The sequence below is a fragment of the Lampris incognitus genome, chromosome 14, assembly GCF_029633865.1.
Source record: "Lampris incognitus isolate fLamInc1 chromosome 14, fLamInc1.hap2, whole genome shotgun sequence".
Taxonomy (NCBI): Eukaryota; Metazoa; Chordata; class Actinopteri; order Lampriformes; family Lampridae; genus Lampris; species Lampris incognitus.
The window spans coordinates 8849138-8874583 of record NC_079224.1 but is presented as its reverse complement, the minus strand read 5'-3'; the positions used below and the strand labels follow the sequence as shown (position 1 = coordinate 8874583).

General features: G+C 46.7%; 2 protein-coding genes across 4 annotated transcripts; one reads left to right on the top strand and one right to left on the bottom strand.

Moving 5' to 3' along the window:
* Nucleotides 1-1136: 1136 nt before the first annotated feature.
* rpe65a (retinoid isomerohydrolase RPE65 a) lies at nucleotides 1137-10557 on the bottom strand. Its single transcript, XM_056293241.1, has 15 exons — nucleotides 10429-10557; nucleotides 9759-9965; nucleotides 6175-6262; nucleotides 5754-5904; nucleotides 5442-5549; nucleotides 5164-5305; nucleotides 4112-4259; nucleotides 3317-3398; nucleotides 3078-3210; nucleotides 2830-2969; nucleotides 2573-2702; nucleotides 2351-2465; nucleotides 2140-2234; nucleotides 1405-1516; nucleotides 1137-1304 (listed from the first exon to the last, which is right to left on the bottom strand). The coding sequence occupies exons 1-15, from the start codon at nucleotides 10555-10557 to the stop codon at nucleotides 1159-1161; spliced, it is 1926 nt and encodes a 641-aa protein (XP_056149216.1). The 3' UTR covers nucleotides 1137-1158.
* Nucleotides 10558-16279: 5722 nt separating this feature from the next.
* On the top strand, nucleotides 16280-24007 carry LOC130123699 (serine/arginine-rich splicing factor 11-like). Of its 3 annotated transcripts, none has more exons than XR_008811344.1 (12): nucleotides 16280-16567; nucleotides 17796-17929; nucleotides 20213-20328; nucleotides 20988-21068; nucleotides 21163-21200; nucleotides 21534-21667; nucleotides 21754-21832; nucleotides 22346-22465; nucleotides 22926-23015; nucleotides 23124-23247; nucleotides 23355-23520; nucleotides 23665-23802. XR_008811344.1 is itself a non-coding variant. In XM_056292957.1 (12 exons), the coding sequence occupies exons 1-12, from the start codon at nucleotides 16446-16448 to the stop codon at nucleotides 23860-23862; spliced, it is 1362 nt and encodes a 453-aa protein (XP_056148932.1). In that variant the 5' UTR covers nucleotides 16280-16445; the 3' UTR covers nucleotides 23863-24007. The 3 variants fall into 3 exon arrangements, 2 of the variants coding, with proteins under 2 accessions (XP_056148932.1, XP_056148933.1); XM_056292957.1 differs by having other exon boundaries at nucleotides 23124-23207; nucleotides 23665-24007; XM_056292958.1 differs by lacking the exon at nucleotides 16280-16567 and adding an exon at nucleotides 19841-19966 and having other exon boundaries at nucleotides 17798-17929; nucleotides 23124-23207; nucleotides 23665-24007.
* The last annotated feature ends 1439 nt before the right edge of the window (nucleotides 24008-25446 follow it).

Genomic DNA, 25446 nt, shown 5'->3' with positions numbered 1-25446 from the left:
GCTTGAGTTGTTTTTTTGTTTTTACTTGGCGTTCCTGGTAAAGTTTTAGTCGCTCGAGGTTGCCTCCCATAGTTTTGCTCCTGGAGAAAATGCTTTAGTTATGCTCCTGATTCCCAGAGGGCAGAAACTCACATTGATCACTGTCCTCCACACAGTGCAGGATTGTCTGCGCAGCACCGCCGTTGGAATGGGTTAAGAATCCGATGTCTCGCTCCAAAAACCCTGAGCAGATGCCTGGTAACCCAACGGCGTTGCGACCGAATCGTGTCATCTTCCTCACTGATGTGCGGGACGGAACCGGTGAGCATGTGGCTTAATCGCTTACTGAGCTGAATTATTGTGGAGCGGTTTAATGATAACTAATATTCAATAAATATTTTGACAGGATATTTAAATACATATGCAAACTCCACAGAGGGTGACCCGGTGGCGCAGTGGTTAGCGCGGTTGCCTCACAGTGAGAAGGTCCTGGGTTCGAGCCCCGGGGTAGTCCAACCTTGGGGGGTCGTCCTCTGTGTGGAGTTTGCATGTTCTCCCCGTGTCTGTGTGGGTTTCCTCCGGGTGCCCCCATTTCCTCCCACAGTCAAAAGACAAGTAGGTCAGGTGAATTGGCCGTACTAAATTGTCCCTGTGTGTGTGTGTGTGTGGGCCCTGTGATGGCCTGGCGGCCTGTCCAGGGTGTCTCCCCGCCTGCCGCCCATTGACTGCTGGGATAGGCTCCAGCATCCCCGCGACCCTGAGAGCAGGACAAGCGGTTCGGCTAATTGGAATGGATGGATATTTTTATGATTGCAAAAATGAAGCGCTTCAAGCGACACAGCAGTTCGAACAAAGACTTATTTATTTTCATCACTGGCACAACATTAAAGTTGCACTAACAAATCTGCGCTGTTGTTGTGTGTGTGTTTGGTTCACAGAGAAATTATGTCTGAAGCGAACAAAAAAAGCCCCCTCTCCATATCAGATTCAATTTCACGCGAGAATATTTAGATTTTTTTCCATGACTTCAACCATCCAGAATCAAAAGTGGACATAAAATCACTTGTTGCTTATCAGGCTCGTGTACCGACACTATGAGTGCAGAGGGGGCGCGCTACTCCGAATGAGATGTGGCCCCGTGGTGTTATGTGCTGTACTGGCGGCCCAAGGAATGTCGTGTTAGGGTTTGTACATCCCGTGGAAGGTGACGGGGATGGCGCACTCCACTTCTGCCCTGGCGATCTCAGACAGATCCTTGGCGTTGAGGATTAGCAGGTATCCTGGCCTTTGGGCACCGGGTGACACCACGATGGTCAGCAGCACACCTGTAGAGACGGTACCATCCACGTCAAAACGACAACTCGTGTCTCTGCAGCGGTATGGTTCGATTAAAATCTTCATATTGCATCTCTGTCGCTGACTTACCGTCGTCCTCATCTACACCATCGGGAGTCTGCACGAACAGGGGCTCCGAGGGGTACGAGTCTGGCTCCTGCCATACCCAGGTCTCCTTGGTCTTCACATTGAGCTTGCAGATCTGCACATGGACGCACAAAAAATGGCAGAAAACTCAACAGAATAGCTCAAATTAGCCTATGGTTTCCGCTCACTGACTGACAGTTGAGTCAAATTTATCTGTATAGCCCAATATTTCAAACTATAAGTTGCCTCGGGGGGCTTTACAGCAACACAACATCCTGTCCTTAGAGCCTCGCATCGGATAGGGAACAACTCCCTTAAAAAAAAAAACCTTTAAAGGGGAAAAAATAGGAAGAAACCTCAGCGAGAGCAACAGGAGGGATCAGCAAGAAAAGCGCTATATAAATGCAATCCATCCATCCATCCATCCATCCATCCATCTATCCATCTCTCTCCCAAGATGGACAGACGTGCAATGGATGTTGTGTGTACGGAATAAAACACAATTTACACAATGCAACATTGAAAGAGGACAACAGAATTATAATGTAATTATATATGAAGAATATGATGAGGAGGATGCCAAGCAGCGTCCAGATGCCACTGGAACAGCCCAGGACCTGAGCCACGTGCCCACCATCACCATGTTGACCTGACCGGAGGACAGACTACACATGCACACAGGGGAGACTCGCATCTCACCATTCACATACACGGGACAGCTTATTGTGTTCAACTCACCCTGTCCGGGATGAAATGGTTGAGACCGAGGCCATAGGCGTATGTGTAGTTCTTCCCTGCGTACCTCTCGTAGTTTATCTGGGGAAACTCAAATGCTGTAAGAGTGACGAGATAAAATGAGCAAAACCACTCCGACGTGAGTACGTGGGGTGTGTGTCAGCGATTGTGGGATGGTTGTGAGTTAGGTGACTCCAGGTCGGCGTGTGGTCACCTTGGCGGGGTCCGGAGAACAGCACCTCAGGCTCCAGCCAGATCGTTCCATCAGAGTGCATGACCGCTGTGGCGGTGGTGTACGGCAGGCTGACCAGGTTCTTCCCCTGCTCCTCCTGCACAAAGTCAGCGTCCAGGAAGGAGGATATCAAATGACATGACACATAATTTCCAGGGGTTGCAATGTGGGTCACCATGGTAATGACAGCGACGGTGGACTCGCCTTGTGGATGTCCAGGGGGATCACATATCTGCGGACCTCTGGCTGGGGTGCCATCATGGCCGCCTTCTTGACCTCCTCCCAGTTGGCGCGCAGGTTTGCCAGCCAGAGGTAGTTGTAGACAAACTCAAAACTACATCACAGGAAAGTAAAAATCATATTCAATGCTTGATTAGCAGTTTTATAAGGTTACCTCCTGAGGTTTCTAACGTTCCAATGAAGGTTGTGTCTGGTATAAGATGGTGTTTATTCAGAAGTACCCTTTCCATGCACACAGGTCAACGACAACGAAGCCTTGGTCCTCGTAAGTGTTGATGTGATGGAAAAGGCCAATGGCAGCGCCCCTGAACTTGTGGTCAATGTACTCTCCGGGGTCCTTCCTGGCAATGTGGAACCATGTCTACGGAGCACATCATGGAAAACACGGTAGAATCACAGTAGGAGATGTGATTTTAACATGTGGATTCATACAACCACGCACCACGTGGTGTCATCTGTGACTTCTTACCCCAAGGGTTTCATTAGACTCAAAGCAGTCCATGTAGTTGGAGCCTCGAATACTCCAAGCGCTCAGGAACTTCAGCAGGTTGATCTTCACGGGGGTCTCCACAAAGACGAAGTAGTTCTCCGACATGCCGAAGCTGAGGGTGGTGAGACCAGAACATGAAAACACAGACTACGTACAGTAAACGCAATAACTCACATCCCGGTGTATTGACACAACATGCAGTCGGCTATTTCACACACCTGTGCACGTAGGACGGCTTGAACCTCTCGGCACTGGGGAATTGCACTACCACCTTGGACTTCTCAATGGGATCGGACTTATCTAAGGAGAAAAGTGACGACATATCTTATATGTAATCCTTTACATATACATATATTACATTTTAATATATGTATTTCATATTTATTTTAATAATACATTTTAATGATAATTTAATGTTGCTTAATATGTTTTCATTTAATATAATATATGTATATTTATATATACATATATTAATATATTGAGATGGGTGTGCAGTTGTATTACGCTATGATTTCTGTTTGGCATCGAAAATATGTTTTAAAAATCAACACCTTGAAACTTCAAATATTATTAAGGTTAGAATACCTTTCCCAATAATGGGGGGGGGGGCTAATATTTGTGATAGTAGATATGGGAAGTCGCTGATGACGATTTATCTTGTTTAGTGAAATGAATGCTTGGCATTGGGAATAAGGACCTCTAATGTGAAGAAGAAGACAATGCTTGTTTCCCAACATTTTCTCCTATGAACATGGAACAGTGTTGGTGGTAATGATTCAAACAGTTTCCATAATCCATAACGACCAGGTCACTTCCACCCAGCCAGTCTGCACGGATAAACTGAAACGGCCATGTGTACATGTAAATGTCAGGGGTCGGTGCTTTTCCTTTGCTGCACTACATGTTTAGGGGCTGCTGCTGTACATATACATATATAAATATGTAAATATATAAATATGTAAATATATAAATATATAGATATGTAGATGTGCTGCCGGCTCAGCCCTCCTGACCTTTCTGTGTGGGGGGGATCCTGACGATGTTGTAGGCCAGTGTGGCTCCTTTCCCCATGCAGTTCCCGATGTTGAACACGGTGCCGTCCCTCTCGATGTGGGGGTGCGCCGTCACCCCGTTGATGTTGATGTAGTTGCACATGTCAACCTGCACAGAAACGAGAGGCGTCGTTCCGAGGAAACCTTTCAGCCACTCTGCAGAGTCGCTCCGCGTCTTTACGTTCACCCTTCCTATACACGCGCGTTATAACGGAGGGCGACGTTCACCAGAACCAGAACTAGAACCAGAATCACTTTGTCGTTTCGTTTCATGCACTTGCGCGCATGAAATGACACCGAGCATCGTTTCCTCCAGCCCACAGCAGCGCAACACTAACACAACAACACACATACAAGAACTACAAGAACACATATATCCACACTAACACATATATCCAAACTGACACATATATCCACACTAACACATAGATCCAAACTAACACATATATACAAACTAACACATATATCTAAACTAACACATATATCCAAACTAAACAACAACAACAAAAAATCACTGTCCAGGAGAAGGAACAGCAGCCATGATGACTGTCGGAACTGCCGGTCTGCATGGGCTAGCAGTTAGCTTAGCCCGCTTGCGCTTCCGCTTCCGGTCAGACCGCCCTCGGCGTTTCCTCTTCCGGCGCAGCTCCGGGCAGCGCCGTGGTCCTTGGGCCTTCAGGACGCAGCAGACCAGGCTCTCTCTCAGCCGATCCAACGCCGGCTCTCCCAGCCGGACACCTTCGACACACCTCCCCGCACTCCAACGCGACGACACTACAACACACTCAAGGCGAGGCGAGGCCGCCCGCGGAGCTGCCGGTCCGCATGGGCTAGCAATTAGCTTAGCCCGCCCCGCTTCAGACGCGTGCGGCAGGACGCGTCCTGTTCTGAACCATAGCGGTCCGGAGCATGGTGAGTATTAACGATAAACAATAGCGGGGCGCGGCTGGTCTCCTAAACTACCACAGAACGGGCGACATGTCCGCCCGTATGACGTCATCACACCAACGTACCTTTTTCAGGGTTTCCAGGGTATCCGTGTTGACTTTGGTGATGTAGTTGGTCTCTGTCACCGCGTAAAAGTCCTCGCCGATGGGATACACGTTCACCAGGCAGTTGTCAGTCACCTCCACGCCCTTGAAGTACGAGAAGAACCTGCACACAGGGGAAAGAGAGGACGCAAAGCGGTCTCCTGTGACGTGGTCCATCCATTGTATGATGGACCAAGGATATGCATGACGTCAGTCCATGAAAATGGCCTCTTTGTGACGCTATAGGACCTGTGACAAACCTGGAGAAGATATTTTTGCAGGGATCGGGGTAAGCAAAGGTGCCAAACTCGGTGATCACCACACGCTTCTCTGTGATGGCTCTCACATAGGCGTCTGTTTTGACGAACCTGGGCAGGAGACAGGTCCAGACGAGCAGGTCAGCAGAGGTTAATACTGAAATATGTTTTCACATGTGATTCTGTCGTCAAACAACATTGCCGTTCAGTAAACAAACCCCTTCAAAGTTCATTTTGTGACGTATTTGACGACGGTCCGACATGAGGGTGAGCCTGAACAATAGATTGTTACCGTTAACGGGCGTTTGTTCTCACTTTCTAAAGTAGGTGACCTGCCCGTTCTTGAAATCAAATTTGTGCATCAGGGCCTGGCCATCGAAGAGGTGGTAGAAAGGTTCGTCTCCAACCTCAAACAGGCCCGGTCCCAAACGGAGGAGACTCCCTCTCAGAAAGGAGGGAATCCTGCCTGTAGAACACCAATATATAGACATCAGTAAGTATTTTCCAAAACGTATGGGCTTGTAAGAATGGAATGATGTTGGAGCATATTCCGGTATGATACTCCTCTTTGTCTCAGAATATCATATGTATTACGTGGGTAAGGCAGTGATCACCAGCCGTCAAGATCACTAGACCTTGATGGCTGGTGAAGGGGACTAAATACCATTTAAAAGTTCAACATGGATGCCAAATAAACTATGGCTAGAGGGGTTTGGTACATTCATGGCCAACAGACCTGTGATGGTGGCTGGGAGAGCCTCAGACAACTCCTCGCATGTCTCAAAAATCTTCTTGTAGCCACCAGCTGGATGCTCAAATCTTGCGCAAACCAAAGAGAAAGAGAGAGGAGGTTAGCAAAACAAGTAAAAATAAAATGAAAGAAACTCACCGTCAGTACTAGAATCAATAAAACCCATATGTACCCCCCCTTTTTTCTACCCAGTTGTACTTGGCCAATTACCCCACTCGTCCGAGCCGTCCCGGTCACTGCTCCACCTCCTCTGCCGATCCGGGGAGGGCTGCAGACTACCACATGCCTCCTCCGATACATGTGGAGTCACCAGCCGCTTCTTTTCTCCTGACAGTGAGGAGTTTCGCCAGGGGGACGTAGCGTGTGGGAAGAGCACGCTATTCCCCCCAGTTCCCCCAGTCCCCCCAAACAGGCGCCCCGACCGACCAGAGGAGGCGCTAGTGCAGCGACCAGGACGCATGCCCACATCTGGCTTCCCACTCGCAGACACGGCCAATTGTGTCTGTATGGACGCCCGACTGAGCCAGGAGGTAACACGGGGATTTGAACCGGTGATCCCCGTGTTGGTAGGCAACGCAGTAGACTGCTACACTACCCAGAGACCCCCCCTCCATGTGTTTTTAACAGGTCATCCAGTTCAACAGTTCTTGCTATGCTTGTGTGAGTTTGACATGAGCTTTTAATTCCTTCAAGAGCATTAAGCGTTCAGAAGCAGAAACACAAAGCATTCCAGTCACCGAAAGTCACAGGAAGAGAGAAAACAATACCTCTGCTAACATATACTTAACTCATTACTACATTTGGATATCATATCTTAATCAATTGGTGGCATCTGGAATGATACATCTTAAATTAAGTTTTTTTTTAGCCATGGAACTGACTCCTCTAACTAATAGCAAAACCAACTTCTATGCAATAATACAGTCACAATCATCTGAGCCCAATTAAGACACCACTAACACACTAGAATAACACACTGGTGTAAACCAGCAGGGCGAAATTCATCCTGTTACTCACCGGCTGACCATGGTTACTTCTTGTTGTGGGGGGGGGATCACACAAACAAACCTTCAGGTAACCTCTAGTCACAGAGCTGTCTCTGTTTTCACGGTGAATTTGGGTTATTTATACATGTAGACCCCCTCACAGTCACCGCATTCAGTGCCATAAGCCATTTGCGCAGCCAATCATGTTGCTCGGTGAACAAGAATCCCATTGTGCCAATATCCGCTGCCAGCTGACTGGCCACCCCTCTCAAACCGGATTTATTGCAGTGACTATTTCACAAAATCAGACCTACGTATGCAGGCGTGATGCAACGCTGCATGTGACCTTTCAATTGTTTCAATTGTTTGCAGTTACCCAAGGAGGGTGAAATAACGGTGAGCTGCCGAAAGGTATGTTTCGAGGTCATAATTGTACATGGCCTACATTAAAACACGACTGTGAGCCCGTGTTGTACGTGTCATCCAACTGCGTGTCCAGCGTTATCCAAGGCTCGCATTACACATATATAATTTATTTGCCCACTTTGATTTGCAGAAATACGAATGTGTACAGGCCTCTGAATTTACAGAACCGGCTCCTCCGGGTGCTCCGGTTTCCTCCCACAGTCCAAAGACATGTAGGTCAGGTGGATCAGCTGTACTAAATTGTCCCTAGGCGTGAATGTGTATGAGTGTCGGCCCTGTGATGGCCTGGCGGCCTGTCCAGGGTGTCTCCCCCCCCCCCCCCGTCTGCCGCCCAGTGAGGATCCCCGCGACCCTGAGAGCAGGATAAGCGGTTTGGATAACGGCTGGCTGGCTGGCTGGATAGACTTGAAGCCACGATGTCTTGTAAAATATTTAAGGCAAATCTTATTGAAATTCCTGAAATGAAAAACGGGCTCCGTGACAAAAAGTCCCCGCCAGAAGATAATCACGTGCAATAAGATGTGACGTTTCATTAACTTCAGACACATTTGAATGAGCATTCTTGACTTTCGACCACGATGCATCAGCGAGTTTATTTGTGTTGCCATGCCGCTCACGTGTCGGTTCCGTTAGCCGACGGCACACCATGAATACCAGCGTTGGATAAAAAAAAATAAAATTGGCTTTTGTTCTTTAGTCTGGGGCACAGGGAGCCCCGCGTATGCTCGTCTCGAGACAGCCGTAATCCAGGTGTGGGGATTATGCCCCACACTGGCTGGAGACAAAGGCACGTTGTTTTGCGCTCTCCTGGGAAAAGCCACCATTATAAGACAGGCTGGCTGTGTCCAGTGCCAAGTATGTGATGGCTTTCTGCAGACTTAAAAACACACGCCGGATTTTAAACCTTTCACTATCCTTGATTAATTGATTGAATAATGCTAATGCTATTACCGCTGCTAATGATTTCAATAAATCCACCTTTGTTCTGATACCCTTTTGATCCCTGAAGAGGTTAACTCCATCTTTGCTTGCCTCCTTCTATAGGGGGGTCAGGGGTTTTCTATAGAAGGGCTGAGATTCAGGCCCAGATAGCAAAATTGCTGTGGCCCGGACCCGTCCCACACCCGGCACTTTCATCCGGCCTGCATACCGCGTGGATTGATGTTACTTGGGCAGTCCGCTCCTGTTTGCCAGATCTGGGCCAGAACCAAGCCATAGCAATGCCACGTGTGCCACATATTTGCCAATGGTGGCCCGTATTTGTTATGTGATATTTGGGCCATATTCACCATTTACCACACGGGCCACTTCAGGGTCACATCCAGATTACATGTTGCCCAGAGCAACGCATCTTTGCCAAAGGTGGCCCACATTTGACCATATTTGCTGTTATACATGCGGGCCACTTCAAGCTCGCATCCATTTTGTCAGGGCCAGAAGAAGGCCATCAGTGCCGCATCATTACCTGAAGTGGCCCACATCCAGGTATTATCTGAGTTAGAGAAGAAAAGTGAGAAAGACACTTTATTTTGTCATTGTAGGGTACAATGAAATTCACTCCTGGGTGTTTGGGTAGCGTAACGGTTTATTCCGTTGCCTACCAACATGGGGATCGCAAGTTCGAATCCCCGTGTTTCCTCCAACTTGGTCAGGCGTACCCAAAGACACATACAGGGCATGATCTTCTTCTTCGCTGGCCTGCAGTGTTCTGACTAACACTGCGCCCCACCTAGTGGTTGAACTGGAATATAACATTCCCTCCCACTTAAGATAAAACATAAGAATTGTAAGCAAAACTCCCAACAGTTTCTCTAAGCTAAAACAATAAAAGAAAGAAAAACTCTCACATGGCCTATACTTTCTCTATCTCCTTCTGGTTGACTTGAACTAAACAGTCACCATTTACCATGCAATTCACTAACAATGATGTCATCTTAAAACAGGTATTATCTCCACATGTAGTTAACAGGTAAGTATCTCCACAGATAGCTTAGGTAAATCTCACCGGCTATGCATAATTTATTGTCTGTTCTACAGTGCAAAGTCTTTCAGGTGGCTTGGCAGCTTTGTGAGTCTTTTTGTATGTCGGACACTTTGAGTGACATCACTGCCCCCTTTCACTTGTGCAGTATCTGGTGGCTGCCTCTGGGCACTGACCTGAGTTTCTGACTCAGAGCTTGGATTTCCTTCAGTGGGCTGTGGTTGCCCAGGGAGATCCACCGGTTGTGGTGACACCACGGCGGCAGTGTTGGGAGCGTGGGTACTGGGCTCCTCGAAGATATCCAGCCCTTCTGCCGTCTCCTCACGCCTGGACAGGATCTGGTCCACATGTTGGCGGACCACTCTACCATCTTCCAGCATGACCTTATCTGAGACAGGACCTGTTTCTGACACAATGAATCCTGGGACCCACCTCGATCCATGGCTGAAATTCCTTGTCATGACAGTGTGTCCTACCCTCTGTCCTCTGTATTTTTGTCGTGCTGGTCTTTCTGTTTTCTTTGTCTGGTTTCTATTTTCCTGTTTAGGTCTGGGTGTAATAAGTCCAGAGTGGAGCACAGCTTCCTCCCCAACAGCATCTCAGCTGGGGAGAGACCTGTGGTGGACTGAGGTGTTATCCTGTAGCTGAACAAGACCCGTGACACCTTAGCTGACAAGCTGCCCTCAGCGCTATTTTTTTAACCATCTCTTTAAATGTTTGAACAGGCCACTCGGCCAGTCCATTTGACGATGGATGGTAGGGAGCAGCCGTCACGTGCACTATTCCGTTTTTTCTCATGAATTCTTTAGTTCCGGTACTAACAAAACATGTGGCATTGTCACTCACCACCATTTCAGGGATGCCCTGGTTGCTGAAGCTCTGGCGCAGGCAGTCTTTGGTAGTGGTGGATGTGGCGCTGTTCACAGGATACACATCCATCCATTTGGAGTGTGCATCGATGATTATGAGGAACATTTTCTCCATAAATGGTCCTGCATAATCCATATGCAGTCTCCTCCATGGATTGTCAGGCCACTCCTAAGGGTGGAGATGAGCGGCTGCTGGTGCCTTTCTGTGTGCCAGACTTGTGCTGCATGTTTTGACAAGGTTTTCTATGTCCGTATCTAGTTTTGGCCACCATATATAACTCCGTGCCAGGGCTTTCATCTGGGAGACCCCAGGATGGCTTTGATGAAGCTGCTGTAAGACCATTTGTCTGGCTGGCTGTGGAATAATCACTTGTGCTCCCCACAACACGCACCCATCCTGAACGCTGAGTTCAGCCTCTCTCACCTTGTATGGTGCAAAGTACCCCTCTGTTTGATGTGGCCACCCCCTTACCACATATTCATGTACTCTGGCTTGTATTGGATCTTTACTTGTCAGTGCCTTTACCTGTTCAGCTGTCACTGGTGTTGTGTCCATTTCCTCAAACATCAGCACTCTGTCCTCCGGTGCTGTGGTGATGGGCGTGTGCTGGAGGGGCAGACGGCTTAAAGCGTCTGCGTGGCCATGGTCTTTCCCCGCCTTGTAGACAATGGCATATTCATATGCCCTCAAGGTCACTGCCCACCTCTGTACTTATGGTGACACCATGTGTGGAACAGCCTTTACTTCACTGAACAGGGAGAGTAATGGTTTATGGTCTGTGCAAATGGTGAACTTACGACCATAGATGTATTTGTGGAACTGCTGCACCCCAAACATTACTGCTAAAAAAAAAAAGTGTGAGCAAGAACAGCCAAGCAAAAATAGTCTCCTTCAACACCTCTGCACCCTGGTTCACACCTGAGCGCCGCACAATGAAACAGACTGCCCACCAACTGGAACGACTCGTCAATAAAACATCTCTCACTGTACATCAAGAAGCCCACAACCTCCACCCCTCTGCCTTCAAAGATGCCTTCACCACCGCCACGTCTGCCTATTTTTCCACCATCCTTAATGATTCCAACCGTAACCCACGCACCCTCTTCTCCACTATAAACAACCTCCTCAAGCCCCGTGCCGATGCCCTCTCCATCTCTCCTGCTGAACAATGCAACTCATTTTTCCAGTTTTGCAGACAAAATCGCCACTATCAACAACTCAGTGTCCCCTGCATCTGACTCGGCAGCACTTACTCCGGCCCCTCTTCTCCCCATTCCTCTTGACCTCCCCACACCTCCCCGATCACCGCCTCTCTCGGTTTGTTCCAGTTGCCCCTACCACTATCTCTGAACTCATCAGCTCATCAAAATCCACAACCTGCTCCCTTGATCCCCTCCCCACCCCCCTACTGAAGAAATGCCTCCCTGCCCTATGCCCCTACTGCACCATCCTTTTCAATTCCTCACTTTCCCGTGGAATTGTCCCCTCTGCCTACAGAACTGCAGCTGTCACCCTAATTTTCAAGAAACCCGGTCTTGATCCATCCTGCCTCAACCGCTACAGGCCAATTTCCAATCTCCCCTTCCTCTCTAAAACCCTGGAACGCACTGTCGCCACACAACTCCAAACCTACCTACACTCCAACAACCTACTCGAACCCCTCCAGTCCGGTTTTCGCCCACTCCACAGCACTGAAACTGCACTCCTTAAAGTACTTAATGACCTCCTCACCTTTGCTGATACTGGAGCCCTTAACATCCTCATCCTCCTCGACCTGAGTGCAGCCTTCGATACTGTGAGCCACAACATCCTGCTCACCGGATTGAAAGATGTCGGTAATGAAGGCACCGTACTCAGCTGGCTCCAGTCCTACCTCTCCAACAGGTCACACTTCATCTCACTTTACAACCACTCCTCTGTTCCATCCACAGTCACACAAGGGGTTCCCCAAGGTTCTGTACTCGGCCCACTCCTTTTCATCATCTACATCCGTCCTCTTGGTCAGATTCTCTGCCATTTCAACTTGGACTTCCACTGTTATGCTGATGACACCCAGATATACCTCAGCACCAAATCCCCTCACAATCCACCCCTCTCTCACATCGACTCGGGTCTGTCTGCAATTAAAGTCTGGATGCAGCAAAACCTTCTCAAACTCAACAGTGACAAAACGGAACTCCTCTTCAGTGGCTCCAAGTCCACTCTCAGCCAAATCATCAACCTTGCACTCACCATCGATGGTACTTCTGTCTCCCCTTCCCCCCAGGCACGCAACCTTGGTGTGATCCTTGATCCCACCCTCTCCTTTGAGCCACATATCCGCCAAATGGTCAAATCCTCCTTCTACCACCTTCGCAACATTGCAAAAATAAGATCCTCTCTCACACGCCCTGCTGCTGAGATACTGATCCATGCCTTCATCTCCTCTCGCCTTGATTACTGCAACTCACTCCTCTATGGCATCAGTGCTGGCTCTATCAAGAGACTCCAATTGGTCCAGAACGCATCCGCCCGACTTTTAACTTTCACCAAATCCTGACACCACATCACCCCAGTCCTAAAAGACCTGCACTGGCTACCCATCTCCCACCGGATCAATTACAAAATCCTGGTTCTTACTTATAAAGCCCTTCACAAACTGGCTCCCCCATTCACCACCGATCTCCTCTCCCCCTACCAACCCTCCCAGTCCCTCAGATCCACCTCAGCCTCCCTTCTCTCTACCCCCACGTCCAACCTCCGCGGCTTTGGTGACTGAGCCTTCTCCAGAGCCGCTCCTAGGCTCTGGAACTCACTTCCCCAAATCATTAGAGACTCAGAATCCCTCCCACTCTTCCAATCCCGTCTCAAGACACCTTTTCTCCATTGCCTTCTCGTGCCCCCCCGTCCGCTCATCCACCCCTGGTCTGGGGCAGGCTGGGGACTGAGCGCTCGACCTACCCCCTCCCTCAACTCCCTCCCGAAGCGCATTGGACACTGCTGCGGGCTGCCCACATTCGGGTCATTGGTCGGGACTCACCTCTTCAGACTTCATCTGTGATTTATGTGATTTATGATGTTTGTTTTTCTTTCCCTTTTGTATCTGTCCAAGCCGAAGAGTACTGCTGGCGTCGTGTGTGGCTGCCGCTTCTCCCTCTCGTAGCCCCCCCTTCCCATCCAACCCTGTATGTCTGTGTTATGTTTATCTGTCGTCTTGTTTCACCCCGTTTATTGTAAAGCGACTTTGAGTATTAGAAAAGCGCTATATAAGATTAATTTATTATTATTATTATTAAACCCTCTTTGTCCAATTGGGAGTAATTCCTTTCCGTCGGTGTCAGAGTTCTGGACATAAACGCTATCGGTCTCTCTGTTCCATCTCTCATTTTGTGAGACAGCACCGCTCCGACCCCATAGGGTGATGCATCACATGAGAGGATGAGCTCTTTCTCTCTGTCATAGTGCACTAGCAACCTGGATGACTGCATGAGTTTCTTTGACCGTTTGAATGCATCCTGCTGGTCTTTTCCCCACTCCCAGCGTGTCTTTTCTCAGGAGTGAGTGGGGTGGTGCTAACGCCGTTGACAAGTTGGGCAGAAACCTGTTGTAGTAGTTCAGCAGTCCCAGGTATGCCCTCAACTCTGTCACATTGGTTGGTGCCGGTGCTTCCTGAATTGCTTCTACTTTGTTTTTTAGTGGGTGGAGTCCTGTTGCATCCACTCTGTGACCCAGGAATTCCATCTCTGTTCCCATGAAGGAGCATTTGGTCCTCTTTAGACACAGGCCTGCAGCATCCAGTCTGCGCAGCACTTCTGCCAACGTCTCCGGGTGTTGTTGGTCATTGCAGCCTGTCAGGAGGATATCATCTAAATACACTAACTGACATACGCAATGCGTTAATATCTCAATTGGGTATTTATCTTGACAAGAATATTTAGTTTAAAAACCGTCCGTCATTTTGACCGCCCATGGTCGTTTTAGGTCGGAGTGAAATCCCGGTTGTTATGGTTTGATTGGCACCCGTAACACGTTTATATCCATAACTAAAGCAATCCCCAATTCTATCTTGTGTTTGATTAAAGGAATCTTAACCGACTCCACTCCTGTCACCCCTCGTCTTCCAAACCTTTTAGCAGGCTGCTGTGATTTTAATGGAATCAAACTCCCAAACAAAACAATCAGGAATATGTTTGATTACATCTCTTGCCCTGTTATATATCACAGAAACTCGAGCTCACAACATTATTCCAAATGTACTATTTATAAGTTACAGACTAAATATTTGAAATTCTCCATAACTCCAAAAGCAAAGGAAACCCAATTTAAAGTTGTGAATGGGGTGTATCCATCTAGTGACTTGTTACTAATCGAAACTAATTATTGTGTACTCTGTGATGACATCGAGACGACTGATCCGTTTATTTTTCCACTGTATGGATTCTGAGGCCTTATGGATTGATATACGTGTCTGGTTGTTCCCAAAAGTTTTTGAGCTCGGAAACTTCTCTCACAAGGACATTATTTACGGACTTGTCATGGACCACATTAAGATGACCTTCTGGTTAACACCATTCTCAATGCTTGGACAATTTTATACACACAAGTCAAAGTATATGAAAGTGAAACCTAAGTTTTGTGTTTCATGATGAGTTTCTTTCTTACGTAAAAGCCCCGAAATTCATGAGAAGGAAGAATGCAATGACCTTTTCTAGTATAATAGAAGAATATGATTTACAAAACGAGCCCTAGCCCTTTAAGGTATTGTTTTCTGTTTTGTTCAGTCTCTTATATTCAACTACTACTACTACTACTACTACTACTACTACTACTACTACTACTACTACCACAATTTTCGGCTGCTCCCGTTAGGGGGCGCCACAGCGGATCATCCGTTTCCATCTCTTCCTGTCCTCTGCATCTCCCTCTGTCACACCAGCCACCTGCATGTCCTCCCTCACCACATTCATAAACCTCCTCTTTGGCCTTCCTCTTCTCCTCTTCCCTGGCAGCTCCATATTCAGCATCCTTCTCCCAATATACCCAGCATCTCTTCTCCACACATGTCCAAACCATCCCAATATTGTCTCTCTTGCTTTGTCTCCAAACCGTCCAACCTGAGCTGTCCCTCTAATATACTCGTTCCTAATCTTGTCCTTCTTCATCACTCCCAGTGAAAATCTTATCATCTTCATCTCTGCCACCTCCAGCTCCACCTCCTGTCTCTTCATCAGTGCCACCATCTCCAAACCATACAACATAGCTGGTCTCACCAACATCTTGTAAACCTTCCCTTTAACTCTTGCTGGTACCCTTCTGTCACAAATCACTTCTGACACTCTTCTCCACCCACTCCACCCTGCCTGCATACTCTTCTTCACCTCTCTTCTGCACCCCCCCCGTTACTTTTGACAGTTGACCCCAAGTATTTAAGCTCATACGCCTTCGTCCCCTCTGCTCCTTGCATCCTCACCATCCCACTGTCCTCCCTCTCATTCACGCTCTTCTCTTCTCTCCGGTGCATACCTCCCCCTCTCCAGGCTCTCCTCAGCCTGCACCCTACTCTCGCTACAGATCACAACGTCAAATATCAAATATTTCAATCTCTTATCTGTGATGTTTTTTTTCTTTTTTCCTTATACTTTTATGCATCCGTTCCCTTTCGTGTACCGCGAAGATCCCAAAGCCAAGCTTTGAACAGCTGTTCAATTAAAAGAGAGAGAGAGAGAGAGCGAGAGATTCGAGGTGACCGTGACCCCCTCAACGGGGACAGCCGGAAGAAGCCGTCTGCGCAGCTGCGGGAAGGCCCTGGGCATGCGCCGAGGCGACATTTCACCGAGTCCTCAATATGGCGGTTGGACGCAGCGGCCTATTGTAGTTACCCTGCCCAGCTGAGACCAGTTTTCGTTTTGGTTCATCGGATGGTCCGCCAGTCAGTGTACGCTACCCCGACGTTGCTGAAGCGAAGCGGTGAAGGTTTTTGGCGTCGTCGCCTTTTGTAACTCAAGTGTGGGAAGATGAATTACACCACGAAAGTAGTGCAAGTGACGAACGTGTCTCCGAGCACGACGTCGGAACAGATGCGAACGCTGTTCGGCTTTCTGGGAACCATCGAGGAGCTCAAGTTATTTCCGCCGGAGTAAGTATGGCGCCCCGTCCCGTCCCGGGGCCAGCCAGCCGGCGACCCGGCGTCCCGGCGTCCCGGCACCGTCCCGATGCCGTGAGATCTTTCCTGGCGGTAGCGCGCTAGCTGCACTGTAGGCTAAGGCCGCTAGCATAAACCGGCCCTGCACTCGCTAGCATTGCTATGGCGACCCAAACCTTGTTTACCAAAAACCAAAACACAGATGCGAGGCGTTACTGCAACGCCGAACCAAAACCGAACCAGTCAGGATTTGATTAAACTGGTTTCAACAACGCGTCGGCCAAATATGTGTCCCCCCCCCACTGATCCAGAGTCCGAGGGCGGCGCTAATGAAATCGATCGTGAATAATTAAAACACCGAGACTGAAGCTGCGATGGCCTGGCGGCCTGTCCGGGGTGCCTGCCCGGCCTGCCGCGCAGTGACTGCTGGGATAGGCTCCAGCATCCCCGCCACCCCCAGAGCAGGATCAGCGGTTTGGGTGATGGGTGGACGGATGAGACTGAAACCAAGGGGCAGAGGTGGAAAAACCCGGTCCAGAAAGTAAAAACCCCTAACCGTGTCTTTACTCCACCCATGTACTAAACCATCAGATTGCACTGACTAGTTTCCCAAATTAGCTGGTTTAATACATGGATGGAGTAAAGACATGGTTAGGGTTTTTACCTTCTGGCCCGGGGTTTTCCACCTCTGCCAAGGGGGGAGGGGAGGGGGGGAGACAAATGACACACGTCCATCCTTACGCTTCATTATGCTGATAACGCGGACCTAGATTCCTGAATCTGGGTTATCCACATCTGGTTTAGGATCTGCCGGCATGCAGTGTTCAGTCTGGTTCTTCAGGCAGTTCTTGTTAACCTCCTTGGGTTTAATTTGTATGCTCATCATTAACCGGGCATGCAACATTTTTTTCGTCTTATGAAATGTTTTTTGGCTGTCTTATGTGCCAGAGACTATGTACCATAACTTCCGTATTTAGGATTGTTAAGTCAAATTATTGCACCCCTTGCAGTAACTGCAATGGTTGCCGAGATGTATGTGTTATTTTGTCATGGATGCCTCACATTTACACCAAAGTGGAAACAAAAATAACTCTTGTCTTAAGTGGTATTACAATTATCTTTATTGCGTTGGACCATGAGGTTGATTCAAACCCAGGACCTTCAGCCCATGTCCTGTGATGGAGACTTTTGTCTAACGGCGTGCCTCTTTTTTCCCCATTAGTGATTCGCCTATGCCAGTGACGTCACGGGTGTGCTTTGTGAAGTTCCAGGAGCCTGAGTCTGTTGGAGTGTCCCAGCATTTGACGAACACCGTTTTTGTGGACAGAGCACTGATTGTTGTTCCATTTGCTGAAGGTTGGTGTCTTATTTACGCCTATGTACAAGTGGTCTTTGTTGATCAAATAACATAGTTCTCAAACAAGTGGGACATCTGTGGATTTGGACTATCCCACTTGTGGTTTGAGTGATTTTTGACCAGTCACATTGTAGGCTCACAGTATGAGCTTATTTAGCTCATCTTGGGAATGTCATCAGTGATGCCGATCCCTCCAGTCGTCTTATACTTTTCGTGATTCCTTGGAAGAGGTGTTGATTGCAGATTTCCCAAGACAGATTCTTGGTATACTGAGGCAATGCAACTCATATCGCCTCAATTTACTTCCAACCCGGATGCAACATCAATGACAATGTATGGCGAAAAGTAGGTAGCAAGCGACAAATCTTTCTAAATATACCATTTGAGTGTTCTGTGATCACAAAGCACAGTATACCAAAGTCTGCTTTACCGACTAGGATGTGAACATTCCCAAGCTGTGGGTGCTGCAGACACTTCAAAGTGCAGAAATGAAGTTGTGTATACACTTAACCATGCATTTTATTTTCTCCCCCCATATTGGACTATCCTCTGTTAAACTTCTCTCTGTTATTTGTGTGTGTGTGATTTTTGTAGTGGAGAAGGCAAAAGCAGTCCCCTCGTTGATGGCTGAAAGTGGTCCTCTGCCTGCCAACAGGGGATTGTAGACATTTGCAAAGGCCAGCAAGCATTCAAGCCCCACCCCTCTCTCTTTTTGTGTCTATTCTTTCTCTGCCTTCTCTTTCCTTCACACTTTCTCTTTTCTAGGCTCTAGGCACTTTAAGTAAAACATGAAATGGATCAAATATCAGATGCACATCCAAAGAATGAGGGTTCAGTCTATGCTGTTTGGAAAACCCTTTAACTCTGCTCAGGATACACCCAAAACTTGGATGTATTCAGTGCAATTGATGGCTTAGGGTGTGTTCCTTGAGATCCAATTAATTGCTAATAGAAAAAGGCTTTGCAAGCTAACCAAATACTGGATGGGGTAAAGGCCAAAATGTAACGTGGAAGGGCTTGCAGCTAGACTGGGTGTTAATCAGCTGTGTATTCAGCCATCTGATATTACTCAGTTTCAGATCACATGGTAAGAACTACATTTCAGGCAAATCATAGCCCATAGCGCACACACTAACCTCGAGAAGTCGCCTGACTTGAAAGGCACCCGCTTATCTTTGGGGCATTAGAAGGGGAACATTTATCATAATCAAACACATCTGAGATCTTGCTGAAGTAATTCATTTACTTCTAATGGTTGTTTCATGCGTTAATTGTTCTGCATCTTATCGTCAGCTGTCTTAAATACCCACCTGACATGACCGTGTTAGTACAATACACTCTCTTTAACAGTGGTCTTTTTTGTTGTTGTGTTTTACAGTTCTTTTTCCTGGCTCAGCCAGTCCTGTATACCAGGCCCTGCTGAAAATACCACCCAACAGTTTTGTCTCCTGCAGCCAATTTCTCTCTCCATTGTGCCCCCCCTTTTTTTTTTAAATGTTGTCAAGTGTGTCCGTATTTAGGCTGTATTTTCTGTTCTATGAAAGAACTGTTTCGTCATGGGTGGATTAATTTTGATTTTTCTTTGAGAGTTTGTTGAAGTGTTTTAACATTGTATCACACTGGGCCTTGTAGCTAATCACATGCAGATTGCAAATGAAGGTTGTTTTTATTCGGTCGCTCATGTATAGGTGATGTGAATAGATGACAGTGACAGGTAAGGTTACTACAAGATTAGTGTACTGCAGACACACTGCCTACTTTGAATCCTCTAACTGTCATATAGTGTTTACCGCTTTATCCACTGACTTGTGCTTTGGGTAAGTAGAAAACTGACCGCCTGTATAGTGTTCTTGCCAAATCCTTGAAATTCTTTTTTTTTTGTGTATCTCGATTTTTCTCTGTGCTTTTAGTAGCGAAGCCGCCCAACGTGAGTCGCTTGTTTCAGTAAACATCTATATGAAAATTGAGGGCACACCCAACTGGAGAAGCCGCTGTGCTTGCTAACGTTTGGTTCATGACTTAAAAAACATGTTCAGGTGATATATTCTTGGCAGTGTTCATTGGAGTAGTGTGATATTTCCCAGCAATAGTTATGCCACTGCAATGATTAAATGACTTAAGGGAATTCTTCTGATCTAGAAGGTAACCATGTTGATGTTTACAAAACATAATTTGAGGAATGTCATGTGAATTCTTCTCCCCCCCCCCCCCAAATTTTCCTTTTGTAGATGTTTGCGTGCACATCATCATCTTCTCCTAATGCCTGCTTTGTTTCCCTGTAGGCTCTATTCCAGATGAGGCTAAAGCTTTGTCACTGCTGGCGCCAGCAAACGCCGTTGCAGGAATTCTTCCCGGAGGGGGACTTCTTCCAACACCCAACCCAACGCCCAATCCATCAGTAAGATTTTATGTTTCCTTTTTATAGGTTAACATGTTCCTCCTTGGTTCAGATAATCTAAACACAGGATCACATATCAATTGGTTTTGTGTTGTGTCCCAGTACTGAAAAGTACCCCTTTACCCGGTGTAAGAACGACACCGGTATACCAAAGTAGTGTTTCTAGAACTAGTACTAATTTTGTGTTGTTTTGTCTTGTTCTTCACTGTCAGCATAAAAACCAAACAACAAATATTAAACTTCATAAAACATTAATTTATGCTGAAACTAACCATGTCATACATCTTTTACCAAAAACATGCCCCCAGCAAGATATCTCCTCTGGGTAGCAGAACTCTGGTGCTTTGTGCACCTTGGGTTTGGAAGGACTCAGAACTGGCACGACAAAAAATGTCCCACAAAGAAACACCAGTTCCTCTTTGCTTCTTTAAAGTGATCGTTCTTTGTTTTTTCCAAGTAATTCTGTTGTTCATTCTGCTGTGGTTGTACGGTGGAGCTGAACCTGATCCCTGTGTTTAAGTTCCAAAGTCAAAATACAGATAGGGTAAAGTCAACATGAATGAGCGACCAGAATCTTTTTAGCTTGTGTTCAAAAGAGTTTACACAGAGCAGACTTCCAGCGGTTTCTTTACATGGTTTTGTGTTGTCATGTATTCCAGATGGCAGGGAATCCTTTCGGGGGGCCCAACATGGATGCAATGGCTGCGTTTGGATTTCCAGGCCCCAACATGAATCCTCAGGTGAGAGATTTTCTTGACAGTTTTTTTTTTTTACAATTTTCTCAAAGTATAATTGATAAGATCATTTAAATCTTTTCCTCGCTGTCGCTTACAGGCTGCTGATCAACTCTTGAAGTTTATGACTGACCCCAAGTAAGTTAATCTTGAAGGTGCATCAGTATCTGGGGACAGCCCATGAAGACCTAGTGGTTACATACGTTTTAAATGGAAAAAGCATCTTTTTGCCTCTCTTTTCTTTGGGAATAATAGGTGCAAATTCTCTGGATCAATAAATGAATGTCAACATTAGTTATGTTAGGTCTAGAACCATCTGCCCTACCGGTGATTTGTACTGTAAACCATAAGTGGTCCTGTATAGCACAACGGTTACAACATGGGATTAATTTAGCATTGTCCAAGTGCTTTGGTCAAAAACGTCCACCAAATCCTCTCCTTTTAATGTGCTCATTGGTCAATTTCCATTAGACTGAATCCCATGGCTGCTGGCATGAATATGAATCCAGGCCTGAAGGTTGACTCATCCAGTAAAGAGATCGAAGAGGCCATGAAAAGAGTCAGAGAGGCCCAGTCGTTGATCTCTGCCGCTATTGAGCCTGGAAGTAAGTGGCCAAAGCAATTCCGATTTTGTCTAATGCCGCAAAAATAAAATGCTTAACATGAAAAAACAATATTTGTCCACCTGCAGATAAGGAAAGCAAAAAGAAGCACTCTCGATCCCGATCAAGGTCCAGGAGGAGAAGATCTCGATCTCGTTCGAGGCACAGGTGATGAACTACTGTCCAAATGATAAAAACATAAAATGTGGGTCCGCAGTGGTGTAGCGGCCTAAGCATCGGCTTTGTGTCGATGCAGTTGCCCACTGGGGACCGGGGTTTGTGACCCGGTCTCGTCAGATCTGACTATGGCCAGACTCGATGAAGCAGCGATAATTGGCAACGCTGTCTTCGGGAGGGGGGTGGAGTCGGCTTGTATTCATCACATGAATGCGTCTCTGTGTGTGTGTCGGATAAAGCAGTGGCTCGGCCTGGATTCACCTTGTCACGAAAGTGGCAAGGCGTCTCCTTCGAGACTGCCGGCCGGAGAGATGCAGTTGGCGAACGCATGCATGAGGGTGGGTGTTTGAACTAAAATCGGGATCGATTGGCCACTAAATTGGGAGAAAAAAGGGAAAAATCAGAAATGAATTTATATATTAAAAGAAAAAGGAAGGTTAAAATGTGTGTGTGTGTGTGTGTGTGTGGAGACTAGAGTTAAATCATTAGTGATTGTGTTTGCAGACGAACCAGGAGCAGGTCAAGGCGACGCTCGAATTCCAGAAGCAGGAGGCGCTCCAAAAGCCCGCGCAGGAGAAAGTCCCATTCAAGAGATCGAGGCAGACGATCTTGTAGCAGGTCTAGGTGGGTAACAGTGTGCAACAGGCCAAACTTCAAACCAACTCAGCTGAGCTCATGAGTGTATTTTCTAACCCTAGATAAATCTGATGAAATGTATTAGTCCTACAAGCAGTAGATTTTTCCTCTGGTTGGGGAACAATTTTTGCAGTGCTGCCCACTCAGGCCGGAATCAAATATCTTGTCAAAAGACGCTTCGACAAGACAAATAACGGCAATGTGGGCCATCTACTTGCCATGCGACCTCACTAACTAGCTCATCCTCATTTCCCCGAGAACAGTTTAGATTACAAAGTACAAATCCACACCACCACCTACCCCCACCTAGAGCTACACTGATTTGGAATGTATTTAACTGGTGTAATCAAATAATAATAGCTTTGCCAGGGATTTAATGGTTTATACATTCTTTGTATGTGTAGTTTCACCTGTGAATTTAAGATGTTAAGTTTATACTTGTTCATAGGGATAGAAAGAAAGATGACTCTGGACGAAGAAGGTCCAAAACACCACCGAAAAGCTACAGTATGACTAGAAGGTCTCGCAGCATCAGCCGGTACTGCTAGGACACAAAAATAAACTGATGGCACTGACATATATACATGCATTTACATGTAACAAAAAAGGTTTTAACTCTTTATTTGTGTACTGTTCCATAATGCAGAAGACGCAGGCGAAGTCGCAGTTTAAGCCGGTCCCCTAAAAAGTCCCCTAAAAGGAGGAGCTCCAGGACTCCATCGCCCAGGAGGTTGGTTTTTCATATGAAGCATCAAATGCAGACATCGCTGGTCAGTTAATACTACATGTTAAAACATTGCATAGAATGTTTGTATAGGGGAACGGCCAATACACTTTTTACAAACCAGACATGCTGATTTTCCTTTCTGCTCTTAAGACACAAGAAGGAAAAGAAAAGGGACAAGGAAAGGGAGAGGGAGCGCAGGAGTGATAAAGAACGCAGCCGCGAGGAACGGGAGCGCTCCGTCAGCAAAAAGAAGAGAAGTAAAGACAAAGAAAGAGAGCGGGAGAGGAAATCTGATGGAGAGAAAGGAGATGTAAAGGTTGGTACCTGTCAGTAGGAATTCTGTGTTCTCCGTATGCATTTTCCTTTTTACGTTCTGTCTCGACTGCTGTCTTGATGCAAATCCCACACAGTTTAACTGGAGTACGTACACATGACAAACATCAACCGGTGTCCTTTGCAGATCACAAGGGATTACGATGAGGAGGAGCAAGGCTATGACAGCGAGAAGGAGCGGGAGGACAGGAAGGATTCTGACGACTCTGCCTTGTCCCCCCGGTCTGTAGAAGGTAACAGCAATGGCACTGGGCGACCAGTGAAGCAGGCCAAGGTCAACGGCGCTGATGATCGCCATGAAGAAGACATGGACGTCAGCGACTGAGTGCCATTGTTACCATCATGCCCCCCCCCCCACCACCACACACACACAGACACACAGGCATGATGCTTCAGTCTCCATTATCCTTAGATTTTGGTTATGAACATGTTCTGTAATTCTTTTGTTTTTTTTGTCAAAAAAAAACAAACAAACTTGAATGTGAAGTTTTTCAGATGTATTGTTTCTCACAGAAGGTTAGACTACTCTGGCAATCTTGCAGTGCAGGGTTGTCAACTCTCACAGATGAATTTATGATGATGCTGATGTTTTGTTCTTCACATTGCTTTAAAGTGGCCATGTTCTGTTTTTTCTCTGCAGTTGACTGGAATAGTTTGCTATGTATGTTTTTTTTAGGTGGCTTTTCTGTCGCTCACATGCCCCCCTTTTTTTGTTGATGTATGCCAATTGTGGTACAGTGCCGCAGCCCCCCCCCCCACACACATCTATTCAAGTAGCTAAAGCTAGTGTTTGTCATTTGCAAGTTTAAAATGTCTCGGTGGTTATCTTTTATATAATAAAGGCCTATTTAGGGAAACTTTTCTGCCACTGAATTTATGGCTGCTGCATGCACACCACCTTAGAGGTTGAAAGACAGAACAGTTTAAGATGTTTGTACTGGGGGCATCTGGGTAGCATAGCGGTCTATTCCGTTGCCTACCAACACGGGGATCGCCAGATCGAATCCCCGTGTTACCTCCGGCTTGGTCCGGTGTCCCTACAGACACAATTGGCCATGTCTGCGGGTGGGGAGCCAGATGTGGGTATGTGTCCTGGTCGCTGCACTAGCACCTCCTCTGGTCGATTGGGGCGGGGAATAGTGTGATCCTCCTATACATTATGTCCCCCTGGCGAAACTCCTGTCAGGTGAAAAGAAGCGGCTGGCGACTCCACATGTATCGGAGGAGGCATGTGGTAGTCTGCAGCCCTCCCCGGATCGGCAGAGGGGGTGGAGCAGCGACCAGGACGGCTCAGAAGAGTGGGGTAATTGGCCAGATACAATTGGGGAGAAAAAGCCAAAATGAATAAATAAATAGAAATAAAATGTTTGGGTAACACTTTGTAACTACACAAACAAAGCATTAGTTAAGTAGTAACTACTGAGTATTTGTAAAGCAAGACATGCACCAATGGTTAGTGTGTTAATAGATGTTTTATAAATTCTTAATACTGCAATTCATGATTAATTTGGGTAGTTACTAGTTAAGTATTTTGTGTGACCTCATCTAAAGTGAGGACTATCTATGCCTTAAAAAGTAGCTACAAATGAGACTGAAAGGCCAGCAGTACCCTGAGACTCAAAAAAGTCTAAAGGAAAGTGTAAGTACATGATTAACAAAGTATTTAGATGTACATTTGTGCATGAATTAATCATGAATTGCAGTATTAAGTATTTATAGAACATGTATTAACACACTACCCATTGGTGCATGTCTTGCTTTACAAATGATGAATTCAGTAGTTACTACTAAACTAATGCTTTATTTGTGTAGTAACTATTACTAGTGTTACCCATGTTTGTACTGACAGGAAGTGGGTGGAGACACGGTGCTGGTGCTTCATTTAAAATTATTATGAAGTGTTACCCAT